Source organism: Abramis brama (assembly GCF_963993115.1).
Source record: "Abramis brama genome assembly, chromosome: 1".
Lineage (NCBI taxonomy): Eukaryota > Metazoa > Chordata > Actinopteri > Cypriniformes > Leuciscidae > Abramis > Abramis brama.
In genome coordinates this window covers 73,599,741-73,617,997 of record NC_139963.1, presented here as the reverse complement: position 1 = coordinate 73,617,997, position 18,257 = coordinate 73,599,741, and the positions used below count along the sequence as shown (strand labels likewise).

At 37.2% G+C, this 18,257-nt stretch overlaps 2 protein-coding genes and 1 long non-coding RNA gene across 3 annotated transcripts in view; 2 read left to right on the top strand and 1 right to left on the bottom strand.

Moving 5' to 3' along the window:
* LOC311095233 overlaps positions 1 to 18,257 on the bottom strand; it is a 374,729-nt gene that overhangs the window by 286,753 nt on the left and 69,719 nt on the right. The gene's annotated exons all lie outside the window — the stretch shown is intronic.
* Positions 2,549 to 5,568, top strand: LOC311068178 (tripartite motif-containing protein 16-like). Its single transcript, XM_084090467.1, has 6 exons — positions 2,549 to 3,206; positions 3,468 to 3,563; positions 3,694 to 3,927; positions 4,012 to 4,171; positions 4,294 to 4,407; positions 5,187 to 5,568. The coding sequence occupies exons 1-6, from the start codon at positions 2,634 to 2,636 to the stop codon at positions 5,459 to 5,461; spliced, it is 1,452 nt and encodes a 483-aa protein (XP_083946593.1). The 5' UTR covers positions 2,549 to 2,633; the 3' UTR covers positions 5,462 to 5,568.
* Positions 10,745 to 17,303, top strand: LOC311095044 (GTPase IMAP family member 8-like). Its single transcript, XM_084133344.1, has 6 exons — positions 10,745 to 10,775; positions 10,913 to 10,980; positions 12,469 to 12,571; positions 13,019 to 13,152; positions 13,314 to 13,946; positions 15,767 to 17,303. The coding sequence occupies exons 5-6, from the start codon at positions 13,316 to 13,318 to the stop codon at positions 16,717 to 16,719; spliced, it is 1,584 nt and encodes a 527-aa protein (XP_083989470.1). The 5' UTR covers positions 10,745 to 10,775; positions 10,913 to 10,980; positions 12,469 to 12,571; positions 13,019 to 13,152; positions 13,314 to 13,315; the 3' UTR covers positions 16,720 to 17,303.

Sequence of the window (18,257 nt, the reverse complement as noted above, 5' to 3'; positions counted from 1 at the left end):
CTTTTTTTCAGAAAGTGGTTTGAAAAGGGAATCATTTTCATCACAGATATATTAGATGAACAAGGTAATTTTCTTAGGTTTACGGATTTTAAAACAAAATTTAATATACAAAGTTTAATAAGGGATTATAATAAGGTATGTAAAGCAATACCAATAGCCCTATTAAAGATGATACAAAACTATTTACATTATTCCAAAACTCAAATAAATTTGCCTAAACTGCAACTAAACCAAATTCCCGTAAATAGCAAAAAATGTAATAATAATTGTATTAGCAAAATATTCAAATGTAAACTATTTCATTATTTTGACCAAAATATAAAAATAAGGCATTATGATGACAAAATAACAAATAAATACATCAAATTCATGAAATGGCCTATACCTCCTAAAATCAAAGAAATGCAATTCAAAATTATAAATGGATATTATCCAGCAGCAGCAATGCTTAAAAAGAGATTTGGTTTTGAAGTGGAGCCATGTGTGTTCTGTTCCCAGGAAGATGAAACTATTGAACATTTGTTTTTCTCTTGTTCAGTGATAAAAATATTCTGGCAAGATGTCATGAATTGGCTGGAAACAAAAATGGAGAGAATTACACAATTAAAGCTAGAGCAAATTCTTTTTGGTAATGAAAACCTTCCGAAGGAATTTTTTAGAATGTACAATATCATAACAATTATGGGTAAATACCATATTCATAAATGTAAATGGCAAAACAAAAATCCATCCCTAATGGTGTTTAAAATTGAACTGAGGGAATACTTTGCTTCTTTGAAACTTCTGAAAGACTCCAGTGATAACATTTACTCTCTATGTGAAGATGTCTCAAAATATTTGTCATTATAACTTGTAAAGCTTCCATGTAACTTTATTTTAAGAATATATGAAGATTGAGGACAATATATGTATGTGAACAGCTTTGACATGCCTTATGGACTGAAGAGCCTTTGCTTAATTTATTTTATTTTACATTTATTTGTATTTATTTTCTTTATCGGAATTTTGTTCCATCTAATTGTGTTTAACTATGTTCTGCACTTATGTCTCCCAACGAGAGATTTTGTAAATTGTGTTTTGTAAATAAGTGTGTATAATAAAAAAAAAAATAAAAAAAAAAAGTCAGTGTGTATCTGTCAAAATAGTCAGCGAGATGGAGAAGAAACGCAAGGAATGTGCAGAGAAATATCGTGAAACAATAGAAACAGGCCCTTAAAGCAGACACTGTAAACTGTGTCAAAATATAAAGTATGTTTTCTGCCCTTCATCAGCTCCTGTGATGATGATGATAGTGAGGAGGATCTGGATCAGGAGAGATGAGAAAGTGTAGAGTCCGCGGTAAGCAGAACTACTTTCAAAACACTTAGGCCATGTCATGAGTGTAGGAACCCATAACTCAGTTACAGATTATTTCCACATCTGCATAGTTGACGATTACTGCAATTCACTAGAAATTTAATGTGAGGCGTTTGTAAACCATGTTTTCCGCCAAAATAAAAGCTTGATGCAGTTTGCGTCAAAATAAAAGATCATGTGCTTATCTCTTTCAAGTATAGAAATTGGTACAAATCTAATTATGAAAGTTTCCTTTATTTTTTAGTGCATTTGTTTTTACAAAATATGGCTATTACTGTCATTGGATTAATATTATAACATTATTATGTAGTGTAAATAGACACTGGAACTAAAAGAGGTTTACATTTTTCTTTGTTTAATTGGCATGCCATGCCCCCAACCCCCCCTAGAAGGACAGAGGTCCACCCACCACAATTTTACCAAAAATCCTGTAAGAAACACTGGTATTGCTATGCCAATGCAGCTTATAGCTTGTTTTAGGATTCATCACTGTGGAGTATAGTTCAACTGTATTAATAAATGTCAAATTTTTACTTATTTCATCTGTTAACTCTCACTCGTTCCTATACTCACTCATTACATGGCATTAGTGGTTTTAATGAATAGGAGTTGGTATGCATATATTTAAGGGCGTGCAAAGATGGGTGGTGTTTATGATCATATAGTGGGCCAGTCTGGGCCAAAATGCCAGGGCCGATTTTTTGTCCCAGTCCAGCCCTGCTCTTGTGTACACACACACACACAAACACACACCTTAATACTCTAATATGTCATTTGTTCACAATGTCCCACCACACAATAAATCATTATACCATTTCGACTAGACACATTCAAAATGCAAAAAGATTTGTTTTTCCAAACTGTTTGGAGCAATTTGTTATATTTTTGTATATTTGTAATTTGAAATATAACATTAAATAGTATATTTGATGTGATGAATTGCTCTGTCATTTATCAGATTTACCAATTGTTATAATTTCAATTTGTGCTGGTTAATTATGAACAATGGGTAAAATTGGGGGGCGGGGACGGGCGGGGACAGGCGGGGGCGGGGCTCCATTAGGGCTCCTCCCCTAACCGCATGTGATCTCACTCCAAGCTTTTGATAAAACTTGAGAACCCTGCTTTCATGTTAACTTTCCAGTTCTCTGAAGTCACCTCCTACAGACACGCCTTAACACAGCCTTTCAGCCTCTAAGACAAATAATCAGCAAACTATTTCAACTCTTCAGCTGAAAGAACCTGCAGACTAAGTTACTGAGTTTGTATGCAGTGAAATGGCGGAAGCCAGTATTTCAGTGGGACAAGACCAGTTCATCTGTCCAATTTGCTTGGATCAACTGAAGAATCCAGTGACAATTACTTGTGGACACAGTTACTGTATGAGCTGTATTACTGGCTGCTGGACTCAGGAAGATCAGAAGGGAGTTTACAGCTGCCCACAGTGCAGACAGACCTTCACTCCAAGACCTGTTTTAGGTAAAAACACCATTTTGGCTGAAATGGTGGAAAAACTGAAGAAGACTAAACTCCAATCTGATGTTCCTGCTGGATCTGGAGATTTGGAGTGTGACATCTGCACTGGAAGAAAACATAAAGCCGTAAAGTCCTGTCTGGTATGTCTGGAATCTTATTGTCAAACTCATTTTGAACGTCATGAAGAATTTCGCTCAGGAAATCCACACAAAGTGACCGATGCCACTGGACAACCGATGACCTGTCCTCAACACAATAGAAAACTGGAAATCTACTGCCACACTGACCAGAGCTGCATTTGCTACCTGTGTACCAAGGATAAACATAAAAACCACAACACTGTAAGACCTAAAGCAGAGAGGAAAAAGAAGCAGGTATGAATAAGATTATTACTAATTTTACATTAAAAAAATACATTTCAAATTATAGTTAAAATGTAAGAACATTTTAATTTGTCAGTTTTGAGTAAGACTTTACGGTTCAATTGTAACAGGATGTGAGTGCATCCTGAAAGTGCAGTTACATAAGTAGTGTTTGTATAGTGTCAACATTACATACAAAGATCAGTTAAGTGATTTAGTGACTCAAAAATTGTTATCTGTTAGAGCATTTTAAGCAATTTCTTTTTTCAACAGCAACATCTGGAACAAACGCAGAGAAACTTCCAGAAGAGAATCCAGCAGAGAGAGACAGAACTTCAGGAGCTGAAAGAGGTTGTGCAGAACCATAAGGTGAGTTGGATACGTGACGACTCTGTTCCCATCAGTGATTAACCCAGTGCTGCAGCCCTTTCAGTCTCACTGAGGCAAACAGTCTATGTGCAACAGCAGTAAGAGCTGACTTTGATGTGTGTCCCAACAGCGCACCATGCAGGCAGAAGTAAAAAACAGCGAGAGGATCTTTACTGATTTGATCCGCTCCATTGAAAGATGCCGCTCTAGGGTGACACAGCTGATCGAATCTCGAGAAAAGGCTGTAATGAGATCAGCTGACAAACTCATGGAGCAAATGAAAAAGGAGATTGATGACCTAAAGAGAAAAGATGCTGAGATTGAGCAGCTTTCACACACAGAGCATCACATCCTTTTCCTACAGGTATAGAACAGGATAGTGATATATATTTTGGATGGTTGATAGCTGGTCTGCTAAACTACTTTTTTTTTTTTTTTTTGTCTACAGAATTTCCGGTATTTCCTATTTCCGCCCGAATCTACAAAATCTTTCCCGGTTGTCATCAATACTAGCATCCATTATGGTGATGTTAGAAAATATGTCTCTCTGCTACAAAAGAAAGTTGAGGATTTCTGCAAAGAGGCAATAGGGAAGATATCTGGTAGAGGTAGAGTACTGCAGATGTTCAAATAGTAGATGTGCACCATGGAGCCTAACATATAGATGTGATTGTTATATTTTTTCTCTTTGAATAAATATCACAATTTAAAAGACTGTTGGTTTCCATAGTGAGATACATTGCGGTCAATTTCTCATCTGAGGAGGAAGAGGATGAGGAGGAAGATGATGATGATGATGATGAAGAGGAGGAAGATGAGGATGAGGACGAGGATGACTTACAATGTAAGGGCTCCTAATAAAATGAACCAAAAGGGACTTTGTACTGCTCCAGAGATGTGTTGAAGATTGGTGAAAGCTAGTCTGCACATACTTTCAGACAGGTGAATGAGACATTGTTTGGGTCAAGTGCTTTCCTGATCTTCTGTCTTGTAGTTGGTGAGCCTTTCAGGCTTTTCAACACTGATAACTGAAAACTTGTTCTGCTTTTCAGAGTAACATTTATACAAGACTTGTCCCAATTCTGTCGGCATCTTCTTTGGACTAACTACTGTGTCTGAGTTTTGCTGTAAACCAGGGTTTGTCATTGTTGTAAGTTTAAGAAGTCCTGGTGGGAACACATTTTATATCCTCACAGAAACTGACGTAGGATTTCACAGTTATCAGTAAGCTCATCCAGATCAGTGGCTGCAGCTTCAAAACCACCCAAGTTAGTTGATTCAAAACATAGTCTTGTAGATCCTGCTCCACTTCATAGGTGCATCTCTTTATGGTCCTTACTGCTGGCTTAGCAGATTTAAGTTTCTGCTTCTAGACCTGGAGAAAGTCCCAAAGCTGCTCTGGAACAGAGCAATATGTGTCCTTTATTGTGGTGTAGTGGTACAATTAATGCTGGGATGCCGGGAATACTCTGCAATAGAGAAAATAAAGCCACGCTGACTGAGCTTTACAACATTTCCACCCAAAACGACAACTCACTGAACATCAGTGGTTTGTTTTCATTAAAAATTTGCACCTTTGTTTGACTGAATGTTTAACTTCTGACCATGAACTTTCCTCCACAGTGTCACATCCTAGATTCTTCAGAGTGTCCGACTCACAGTCCAGGAGCTTCAGAGATCCAGGGTCACAGCCCAGACCCTCGTCAACCTTCGAGTCAAGGTCCAGGAGCTTCAGAGATCCAGGGTCACAGCCCAGACCCTCGTCAACCTTCGAGTCATGGTCCAGGAGCTTCAGAGATCCAGGTTCACAGCCCAGACCCTCGTCAACCTTCGAGTCATGGTCCAGGAGCTTCAGAGATCCAGGTTCACAGCCCAGACCCTCCACACCACCAAACTGATGACCCAGACCCTTTAATCAAGTTCTTATACCTTGTACCTGAGCACAAAGCTCTCATTCTAATCCTAAAAGTCTTAAATACTTTATATATAAAGTCTTAAATACCATATTTAAATAATTTAAGTCTTTAAATTAATTTAAATTGTTAATTCAGCTGTGTACTTAATTACTGTTTGTCTGATGAGTGCCCAATCTCAAGGTTTCAATAAGCGCCACCTGCTTGTGATAGCTGTACTAAGCACAACAAAAGCTCACGTTGTTTTCCAAAGACAGATATTGATTACAATGGTCTGTATCTTAATCCTGCATTGATTGCTCACCTCCACTGGAACTGATTTCCCCACACAAATGTTGATGCTAGAATGTCCACTGATGTGTTTATTTACAAAAAGGCATGAGTGGAGAAAAACAAGGCAATTTTATTTTTTATCTAAATTTTCATAAAACTGCAATTTAAATATATTATTTCTATAGGTTATACAAAAAAGGCTGTATATCCTATTTGTCATGCGCAAACAACACGTATTTCACGCGTATTTGACGCGTATTTAACGTGTTAAAATTATACGGGTTAAAATTAATGTGTTTATGACCCCCGTGGCTTTCCATACGCATAAAACGTGTGGTTCAAATCTTTCAAGTTGTTGCGCGTGTGATAATGCGTCGTAGGTCACATGATAACGTCAACATGGCAGATGTCCGGTTCGAATTCATACTCCACGAGATCTGGCTACCTACTCTTTTAGTGCTCGGCCTGTAACACCACTAAGAGTTTAAAGAGGAATCACAGAACTGATTAATACAGTATAGAAACAAAGGGAAGTGTCCAAAAAAGTGAACACTATACAGGTCATAAAATGACACAATAATAACTCCTCTCAGAATATGATTGAATGATTATTGATCAGATATTATCTAGATCTGAATTAAAGTATAATTAAAAGCTACATTTTAACATTTATTAGGCTTTTAAAAATATAACAACTTGTAATTTAAGTGAACTTAAAACAATCTTCACAAAAACTCGTTAGAATGTCACATTTACCAATAATAATATTTTTAAAATAACCCAATAAAATGACCCAACAGGCTGCATTTGGGTTAAAATAGATGGCCTATTAAAACTACATGTAAAATAAGGTCTAGCCAAAATGCAGCAGCATTCACAAAAAGTTTAAGAGAAGAATGAAGCGTTTCTCTAAATTAACTCTATAAAGATCATCAGTAAAAATATCATTGCTGGTTTTGGGAACGGGAGTCCGAGGATCAGGACTGTGTTTCTGCCTCTAACATCATAACATCATATTCTAAACAATCAAATGCTTTGTAATAGTCAAAAAAGGTGCTAAAATATGTAGGCTGCATCAATATGCTAATATAAAACTGATTATTTATATGTTCTTGTAGGAACAGACACATGGACACACACACACAGCAAGTATAGGGAAAGCCATAGATATCAAATATAAACGCTAGATGTCTCGTGCGCGCTGCTGGCCAATGGAGGTCGACGTTCGCACGTGGCGGCCATCATGCCACAGACAGCTCGCTCACTTGTTTAATGGTGCATGCACTTTTAAATAACCATAACTTGCTCAATTTTCAACCGATTTTCAAACGGTTTGGTTTATTATAAACGTCAGAGATGTAGCTATGACACTGCATACCTGTACACTGCATACATATGAAAAATTAGAACTTACATCTTCAAGCATTCGGAATTATAGCCAATAATAACGTTTTTAATAACGTTTGTAAGAAACCAACCCGTTTGTAAATCCGTCCAGATTTCAGCGAGATAAGAGAATTTGTGTGCGTGCTGATCACTCACTTTACATTAAGCCTGCCTGTGACAAGATGGCTGAACGGTGATGCCGGAAGTGACTGCACCATAAGACATAGCGTTTATATATGATATCTATGGGGAAAACAACATGTTCTTCGTTTTATTACTTTGTCAGCATCAGCCAAACAACACGTGACCTGGAGCGCCCTCCAGTGGCGACAGGCCAGACTGCATTACCAAAAAACATCCCAGTTTCTCCCCTCTTAATCACATCTTCATATATCCACACTTACAGAAACACAAGGAGTTCAACTTAAAGCATGGCAATAACGGGGTCACTTTCTAATGTAACTGAACACTATTAGTTGGTGTCACTCCAGATCAATGTAAACTCAGTTATGAGGTATTTAACACAAATCATGACATTTGCCATATATTTTCTTTCTTTTTGAACTGCCCAAACCTTAAACATTTTATAAGCGTAGCCTGTTATGTGGTCTGTGGAGCCGGACAGGAAAACTCCTAGCGCTTTGGGAAGGTGTCGTCCGAGAGCTGTGTTTCACCGTGGTCTGAAGCACACACACTGTTTCACTGACCGGCGAAGACCATCCCTGTCCAGCTTTATCTGGAGTCTGCGATGGAAAGTCCATGATTGAGGGAATTTCAGGAGGACAGTCCAACATCTGATCCGTACGTCTTTTCCAGAGTTGCGAATTTCCCACCGCTGGTCCTGTCTGAGAGGACACAAGTGCTGTGTGGGGCATTTCTGTACAATAAACAATCGTATACATTTTTTTTATGTAAATTATAATTTGTAAATGAAACAAAAATTATTTCAGTGCATTGTTTATTTCTGTAATGCAAATTATAGGCTAACTTGTAAATGTAATAAAGAAATTATTCTGTGCATTTATTTTTGCCATGTCAATTAATTTGTACATTTACCACAAAATAAATTGTTCTAGGCCATACATTTTTACTTACAGTACTTTTTTACATCTATTTCCAAGATAAGTTTGGTTTATCTGGGATGAGTGCATGTTTCCACGGTCCACCAGCAGGTTTGCAGGGCTGATCAGTCGATGGCTGCCGGTCACTGAGATCTTCTCAGAAACAGGGAAGATTAAATCAAATTGTCTCACATACTCAAAAATCAAACCATCAAATATTTTAACATGCAAAACCGTCCTATGAGCGAAACTCTGCAGGACAACGGCCCTCCAGGACAGATGTTGCCCATCCCTGATCTAGAAGACATATTTCTAGTGTTTCTATTATACTGTTCATACACAGCAAAATCCCCAGTGTTATATTAACACTCCTCAGTGTACATATGTGTCCACACTACAGGGTGTTAAAATTAACACTGAAGCAGTGTTGAGTTTAATGAGATAATTAAGTGATTAATTAAGTGATGGATGGCCATTAGTGGTGACACCTAATGTTAATAAGCAGAATCATTGAAGGAAAGAGAAAAAACTGAAAAAGAGAAACACAAGAACTACAACTGACTTCGAGCCATTACACATTATTGCACTTAATATCACCAGTCTGACTTTATTTCTGTCATACATCTGCTTGAGATTCAACAGAAGTTTAGACGGTAATGTTTTATGTAATTTTTCGTGTCGAGTCACCATTATGGTGGTCAGTGTTTGCTTTAGTTGGGCTCTTGACCCTTTTAATTTTTGGACGATAGTTTTTCTCTGACTGTTCCAACATTGTTTATAAAGCACATTTGTTACTGCAAGAGAAAACATGATCTGCTCACAATATGTTTTGATGATAATGACATTATTAGCGTGTAGTGACCTGATTCACTGATGTCATTCAGAGTCTAAATCTTTGACTATATGCTTGAATCTCATTTTATAGTCCTGAGATTTTACAGTTTGAGATCCAATAGCAATATGAACAATTTTGAAAGTACTTTGTGCACAGAAGTTATTGTTTTTAAACAAAGAGACATCAAGAATCAGCATATGAATCTCAACAATGGTGACAATAAACAAACTAGTGACAAACAGATCAACTCTGAACATCACAAAACTAAAGTCATAGTAAAACAATAGCAAAATAAAAGCAAACAGGAAAAAACAATGAAAATTACAGGACAATTCAGCTGCATAATTTATTCATGCTGCAATGCATGATGTGAGCCATGGATGCGTTTTGATTGGTGGCTCCCATCATGCACTGCAACATGAAGCATTTGTTTGATTGTTACCATTGTTGAGATTCATATGTAGATTCTTGATGGCTGTGTGTGATTTTAAAACCTTCAGATTATTAAAGCATTGTTGAAATTAACTACTGTAGTGAAAAATTAACAAAGTATTAGTATAATCAGTTAATAATGCTTGGTGAGATCAGTGAATCAGGTCACTAGTAATTTCATCATCGAAACATAACCAGGGCTGCATTTCCAAAAAGCATCTTAAGCCTAACTTGATCGTAGATCAACTGCAACAAATGGTCAGTACGCTTAAATTAGGCTTACGATACTTTCGGGAAACACAACCCAGGTCATAGTTTCTCTTGCAGCTACAAATGTGCTTTATAAACACAGAGTTGGAGCAGACAGAGAAAAACAAATGTAAATAAGGAAAGGGTCAAGGGCCCAACTAAAGCAAACACTCATCACCATAATGGTGACATTAAACAAAACATTCCAGAAAACATTACCATCTAAACTTCTGTTAAGTCTAAATAAGAACATGTGTAGATGTATGACAGAAATAAAGTCTGCACTAAATTTCATTACGTTCAATTCACTATATTGAATAAAATATAGTCTGAATCATGTCCTTGTCCTCCTGCCGTACTCTGAGTTTCTTCTGTTGCACACAACACTGAACTTTCCCTGTGTGGACACACATCACTGAGACATTCCTCAGAATATCTTTTGTGTGATTTAAGAGTAATAGGCTACACGCACTGGAAGTCCCAGCATTACTAATCTATCAGCATTATTAATCTATTGCTTGACCCCTTTTACTGGAAGTTTGAGTTTAACAATTTACTTTATTTGTCAGTATTTAATAGAAATTATATTATAGAGATAGGGTAATAGAAATGATCTATTTGCAGCGCAAACAATCAACGCTTGTAAAAGCAACGCAGTTCAAACCGAAAACGAAATCCGAGAGATCCACATTTTCTTGGGGGAGCCCCCGAACCTCCCTAAGTTACCCAACTACTCAGCCTGGTGTTTTGGAAACAAACGCCCCTGCCTGCAGCACCGTATAGCACAGAAAATACACACATTGTTGTGTTCTGTCTGTGATCGTTTGTGATAACAATGAATCATTCTTTCGGATATGAAATTAATATTTAGTTGACCTATCTGTAAGCCACGGCCTCCTTATACTGCTGCTATCTCAGACAAACAATGGAGGACCTGTGCCCCAGTAGAGCTTTATGTCCAGCAACGCCCCTGAGCACGCCCATAACTGCGAGCTGGGGAAGATAGCGACCAAACGAAAGTCAAAGAAAATCAAGACAAACTTGGACAGCAGCTCGACTCCTGGTGAGTTTACATGTCCTGCAACGAGTGTTATACAGACATGTTGATTTATTGATAAGTCATTAAACATTGTATTGAGATTATAAACAAACATATATCGAGGTTGTTTTATGTTTTGAATGTATTTGTTGTTGTTTTAGGAAGTATTTTCCTGCGCTGTGATCTTTCTGTGTTGAAAAGATGGCGACGGGGCCTGAAACTCCTCTTGGTAAGAGACTCAATACAGGATTTATTAACGCAAATTAACCGAGCTCCTTATTTCTCAAAATCATCCATTTTTTTCGGGCAAGAGCAATCCAAAATGCGCCAGAAAGTTTTTATATATATTTTTTTTTTATAGGCTTTGGCCTTTAGACTTGTTTGATGACAAGTGTTAAACTTTTATAGGTCCAAAGGGCAAAGCACACCTTCAGAAAAAAATAGCATGTGCATGATTTTTATTGAACATTGACGGCGCAAAAGATTTTGTGTGAAAATAAATCATAAAAGTGGTTTATTTAGTTTAAAAATCTTATAATGTATGAGGTGGTGAGGGGGGTCATGTACTTTGTGTAAAAGACAGTATTGATACAAATACTTTTGCTAAAATAATGTTTTTAATAATGTCTAAGTTAATACTTGTTCAAAACAATAACAATTTAAGCAAAGTTTGCACTATTTTCTGTTTATTTTGATTTATTTCAATAAATATACTGTCATTAAAATATGTTAATTAAAAAAAAGAAAATACAGAAACAAAATTATTTTAAAAGGTAAGCATTCTAAAAGCATTGACTGAGTTCCCATAAATATTTAATGTAGAATTACAGTAGTAACAATAAAGTATATTGCATTATATTATATTATTAATATCATATATTTAAATATGACATTTCACATCTGAATCTAACCATGTCATGTCAACAAATGATAAAGTCAGCAGCTGTTTATTATCATGTTAATCATTGTGCCTTTTACCCAGAATACCATACTTTTCCATATTCTTCCTTTATTGGATAACTGTTGCTTTAATTACCTTGAACAAAACTGAAAATCATTAACAAGACCTACACTATATTGCCAAAAGTTTTGTATAAAATATATATTATAAATATCTTAGCTCAGTATTTGATACGACTGACCACACCACCCTAACTGAACATTTAAGGCTGCACATGGGCATCCAAGAAACTGCCCTGAGTTGGTTTGCCTCTAGAACCTTTTCTGTTAAAATGGGAAACTTTAAGTCATCAGTAGCTTCTATTACCTGTGAGGTCCCTCAAAGTTTCATTCTGGGACCAGTGTTATTTTCGTTATATATACTTCCTCTTGGTTTTATTTTTTAAAAACATAGTATTTCACATCACTTTTATGCTGATGACACACAGGTTTAATTACCTATAAAGTCTGGAAATGATATGTGTGTTAAATCATTCTTTGAATGTCTAAAAGATGTAAAATGCTGGATGAATAATATCTTTCTTCAGTTAAATGAGAAAAAGACAGAAATTATTATACAGTATTTGGCCCTAGTAGCGGTGCAAAAAATATAGCAATTAGTATAGGCCCTTTGTCATCCAGTGAGCACCCTTATGTTAAAAACTTGGGTTTTATGTTTGACACAGAGTTAAAGTTTGACAGACAAATCAATTCAGTTTTGAAGAATTGTTTCTTTCAACTGAAATATTGCTAAACTCAAATCTGTCTTATCTTACAGTGATCTGGAGGAAGTAATCCATGCTTTTATTTCTTCACATCTTGATAACTGCAATACTTTGTACCTGGGTGTAAACCAGTCTTCAGTGTCACGTCTTCAGCGGGTACAAAATGCGGCATCAAGGTTGCTGACAAACACAAGAAAGAGGGATAATATATCCCCTATTCTGGCCACTTTACACTGGCTACCAGTTCAATTTAGGATAAAGTACAAGGTGCTTCTGAATACTCTTAAAGCCCTTCATGGACTGGCACCAAAATATATTTCTGAGCTTATAAACTTAGATCTCTGAGATCCCAAGACCAACTGCTCCTGGAAATTAAAAGGCAAAGGAGATCGCGCTTTCTCAGCTGCGGCCTTTGGTACTTTGTAAGGACTATTGGTTGGGATTAGATGCATTTATATTATTTTATCTCATTCTTGTTTTATTTTATTATTTCATTCTTTGTATTTTATTGTGTTTATTTAATTCCTTTGAAATTGTACATCACTTTTGTACACTCTGTGTTTTTAATGTGCTTTATAAATACATTTTGATTTGATTCGGTAGGAACAAGAAGACCAGACACCTGGTGCTGGTGTTTCTGATCAGAATTCTGGTGATTGGGAACGAGTGGGTGGAGCAGAGATGTCTGGTGCTGAGGATGTGACTGACTCTGTGACAGATTATTACTAATTGCATAGGTAAATCATGATTATTGGTGGGTTTTCACTGCAAAAAAAAAAAAAAGGCACAATGTTTTGACAAAAGCAGCAGCGATTTCTGTCATTTTGGGCCATAAAAATCATACATTGACAATACACTTGACATTATATTTATACTCCATATTATCTGTCTCTTTCAGAGATGTCCGCTGGTCCAGATGATCCAGTGATCCGGGTTCTTCTGATGGGCATGAAGGGTTCTGGGAAAAGCTCATCTGGAAACACTATACTGGGAGAAAGAAAGTTTAAAGTTAAGAAGAAACATGAAGCTGAAGTGTGTGAGGGTAAAACACAGATCGGAGAGAAGCAGGTGTGTGTGATTGATTGTCCAGATCTACTGGATCCAGATCTGAATGAAGAGAAGCTGGAGAAGATAAAGGATCAGCTGATCTCTCGATGTTCATCAGGACTCAGTGCAGTTCTGCTCACCGTTCCTCTAGAGGAACCTTTGGGAAACGAGGAAGAGATCCTGGATTTTATTAAGCGTTTATTAGGTCCTGAAGTTCAGAAGTACATCATGATTCTGTTCACATGTGGAGATGAACTGGAGGATCTGGATCAGACCATTGAGGAATATCTACAAGATCATGAGGATCTCCAGCGACTGGTGACAGAATGTGGAGGAAACTTTCACTGTTTCAATAACAGGAGTAAATCAGGCGATCAGAAACAAGAACTACTGCAGAAGATCGAAGGAATGATGACGAAGAACGGTGGGAAATATATCATGGAACAGATGAAGAGGAGCGACAGCAAGGAGATTATAACCAGTTGTAAGTTGGTCCATTGGTGTGAATTATTTCAATAACTCATGATGAGCTAGGCCACACTGGGCTGTACGTGAACTGGTTTTTGCACATAGCACTGGTTCTGCAGAGGCTGAAAGTTTTGTAGCACAGGCCACAAAAGTCTAAAGTTTTATTATAAAGTATTACATTATTATGAACAAAAATCTGTGACTGTAATTTCAGGAAATCTTATGCATCTACTGGGAGAATAAAAAGTCCCTTAAGAAATGTGGTTTTAGCCACTGGTTACTCAAATTACACTGATTCATTCTGGCTTTAATATACTGTAGAAACACATAATGCTGAGTCTGAGAATGTGAACAGCTCCAAGTAGAGCCTCACGTGTTGTCATTTTGTAATTATAGTAATAATTACAAGTGATGTGAACGCAGCATATGTTCTATACTAGACAGACCTATAATACCTAATGCTTTCAGTGCGGCACATTCTTAATAAAAACAATAATAGTCTGAATTTGCTGTATTTCGAAATATAATGAGTAACAAAAATTGGTTTTAGATATTCAGTAACACTGATGTGGCCCAGACAGAAAATGAGTTTGACACCGCTGGGTTAAGCCAACCTATTCATTAAATGTAAGGAAACAATATTTATTGGGCTCTTATTAGTTAAAGGCGTCATGGATAATTAAAATGTTTTGGGAGGGTTCCACATGTAATACTTTCATATGCAAAGTTGTTAGCCAATCACAGCAGTGGGTGTTTACACTGAAGTCTCACAGCAGCCAATCACAGCAGGGCTGCGTTCAGAGCCTGATGAAGTCGTTATAAATATGTGTTTAATACTACAAAATATGCCCGATGTTACAGTTACTGCACTTGCCGCCCAGAACAAAAGAGAACATCCCAATCGAGTGAAGGGATTGCTGAAACTGAAATGGAAGCACACATCTTACCTAATTCAGACTAAAACACATCTATTTAGCCTCACATACTGACTTTATTTGTAGTTCATACTGTTTTTATACCCTGTATTTTCTTTCTCATTTTTAGGAAAAGCACTTAATTACCATTGTTTATTTCTATACCAAATGTCATACACTTGCAATGAAGCTAAAAATATAAACAACTACATCATTATGTTGATATCCTATATTTTTTACAATAAAACTTACGACAAACATGTCTTCTAATATCCTCAGTTGTTGCGTATACCGAGCTGCATTGAACACATTTGTAAATTACTTTCCTTGAACCCATTGTGCGAGTTCACTTTAATACCGCGTGCTTTATATACATGTTGCTGCTGATTGGACTGCAGTTCTGACACACCCACCAAACAAGAGAAAACGTATCTCAAACCCCGTTGCACACCGGTGCACGCCGTTTCCAGGAAACATGACGTTCAACCCGGAAACCGTAGCAAAACGTTGCGCACCGTTTTGAACTTGAACGTGCCCCAGTTTATACTGAAGTCTCACAGCAGCCAATCACAGCAGTGGGCGTTTACACTTAAGTCTCACAGCAGCCAATCACAGCAGTTGGCGATAACAGTCTCACACAGACATACCCCTTCAAATAGAGCGCTCAAATCAGAGGCTAAAATGAGGGTATGAAAAATGCCATTTATTTCTAAATTATGACCATTTTTGATGTAAAAATCGTACTAGCATTATAAGTGCACCCCAGGGACAATTATAAAACAACCTAAAATGCAGTTCATAACCCGTTTGAGAACATCTGCTAATGCCTGATATGTAACTATCACTGATCTTGAAAGAGAAGAGCTGATAGAGAAGGTTGTATTTAATTAAATTGCACATTGATGTGATTGTTGTGTTGTAGTTTCAGGAGAAAGTTCAGACCAGCTCAGACTGGTTCTGCTGGGAAAAACTGGATCTGGGAAAAGTGCCTCTGGAAACACCATCATCGGCAGAAAAGTGTTTGAATCCTCCGTCAGCTCGGACTCTCAGATGAAACAGTGTCAGGCAGAAACTACAGTGAGGATGGGTAAAGAGATCTCAGTGATCGACACTCCTGGATTTTATGATACTGAACTCACTGATGAGGAGGTTAAAACTGAAATAGTGAAATGCATTACATACGCCTCTCCTGGACCACATGCTTTTATTATCGTGATTAAAGTGGATCGATTCACTGAGGAGGAGAAAAACACAATACAGCAGCTCAAAGAAGTATTTGGAGAACAGATGGAAAAATACGCTTTAATCCTCTTTACTCACAAAGATCAGTTAGAGAAAGAAAACAAAACCATTGAGCAGTTTCTACAGAACGGTAATCCAGGTCTTAAAGACCTTGTAGAGAGTTGTGGAAACCGGTTCTTCTGTATAGATAATGAGTCTGCCAGTTCCCCACAGTTCAGAGATCTGATCAGTAAAGTAGAGATGATGGTAGAAGAGAATGGAGGAACACACTTCACCAATGACATGTTTGGGGAAACAGAGAAACACATTCAGGAGATTCAGAAGCAGAAGTTAGATGAGAAAGTGAAGCTGTACAAACAGGAGCATAAAGAGGTTACTCTAACAGAATGGCAGAAAATATACAGGAGTTTAGTCGAGGAGTCACGAGATGAGGCTGAGCTGTCTTTAACTGATTACATGACTCATCTTGACATTCCTGGGGTATACATAACTGCACTCTCTCTGACCCGTGAAGAGAGAGAGAGAGCCATAAAGGAGGCTGAGAGTAGAGGAATCAGTCGTGGAAAGGCAGCAAGACTTGCACTCAGAGCTACAGGGAAACTAGCAAGACAGAAGATGTGTGGAGTTCAGTGAGAGGTTCAGTGATGGTCAGATAAATGAGCACTTGATATCTAGACATGCTCCTTCAACTGAACTCAAAACTTTTATTTCTTACCATTGATTTTGTTGTTGTTGATTTATTGAAACCATCTGTGAAATAGTCAAAAGTTAATGTTTCTTTTAATGGCAAATACTGTACATGTACAAGTAACCTAGCATGTGAGAGTACTGCAAAAGACTGGTGACAATAAATATGTTATAGTTGTCTAGAATATCTGAGTTCACTAAAGGAGGAATAGTCTTCCTGATAATGTTTGAGGCTCAGACTCACTCTCCCAGTTTAAATCTAGATTAAAGACGCTTCTCTTTAGCCTAGCATTCATATACTGCATCTCCTACCCTTATACTGTTATATCAGATCAAATGCACATGGTTATTCTTGCTTAATGTTATGAACAGCAGTTACACGTGTTTAAACTGATACATGTTAGCTAACTGCATGATTTGTGTTATCTTGAACTGGATATTTCTGTAATATGGACATTAGTTGGACACAGTCACCTCTGATAACAGAATCAGGTTCATAAAGTGTCAGAAACAGATCAGATGCTGGTGTTAAAGGATTAGCTCACCTCAAAATGAAAATTTCCTGATAATTTACTCACCCCAATGCCATCCAAGATGTTCATGTCTTTCTTTCTTCAGTGGAAAAGAAATTAAGTTTTTTGAGGAGAACATTTCAGGATTTTTCTCCACACAATGGACTTCAATGGTCACCAAATTGTTGAAGTCCAAATCAGTGCAGTTTCAAAGGGCTCTGAAGTGCTTCAAAGGGCTCTGCACGATCCCAGCTGAGGAATAGGGGCTTATCTAGCGAAACGATCGGCCATTTTCTAAAGTAAATAAAATGTATATACTTTTTAACCACAATTGTTCGTCTTGTGCTGGTGTGCGAGGCGCCAGGCATTACGTAATCACATTGGAAAGGTCACGCGTCACGTCATCTAAGTAAGTTATTTGTCTGTGTACTCTGGTTCAGAAAGGTAGGGAAGGGTGAAAAATTCCATCTCATTTTCTCCTCCAACTTCAAAATCTTCCGACATCTTTGTTTTCATTTATTATTATTATTATTTTCTTATTCATTTTTTGTGGCCTTTCCAACATGATGACATAATATGTGGCGCGTCGCAGACCAGCACAAGATTGATTGATTTGGACTTCAACAATTTGGTGACCGTTGAAGTCCACTGAGTGGAGAAAAGTCCTGAAATGTTTTCCTCAAAAAACTTAATTTCTTTTCCACTGAAGAAAGACAGACATGAACATCTTGGATGGCATTGGGGTGAGTAAATTATCAGGACATTATCATTTTGAGGTGAACTAATCCTTTAATGGAGGAGGAGGAGGACAGTTATTCATCTATCCATCATTCCCTATAGGCAGCTTGGAGCAGAAGATCTGAGAAACTGTTTTACACTTGAAATAAAGGGAGCTAAAGCAACAGTGTTATTGATTTTTGTTGTTGTTTTGTTTCATTGTGATCTGCATTAAATGGTATTAAATTCAATCCA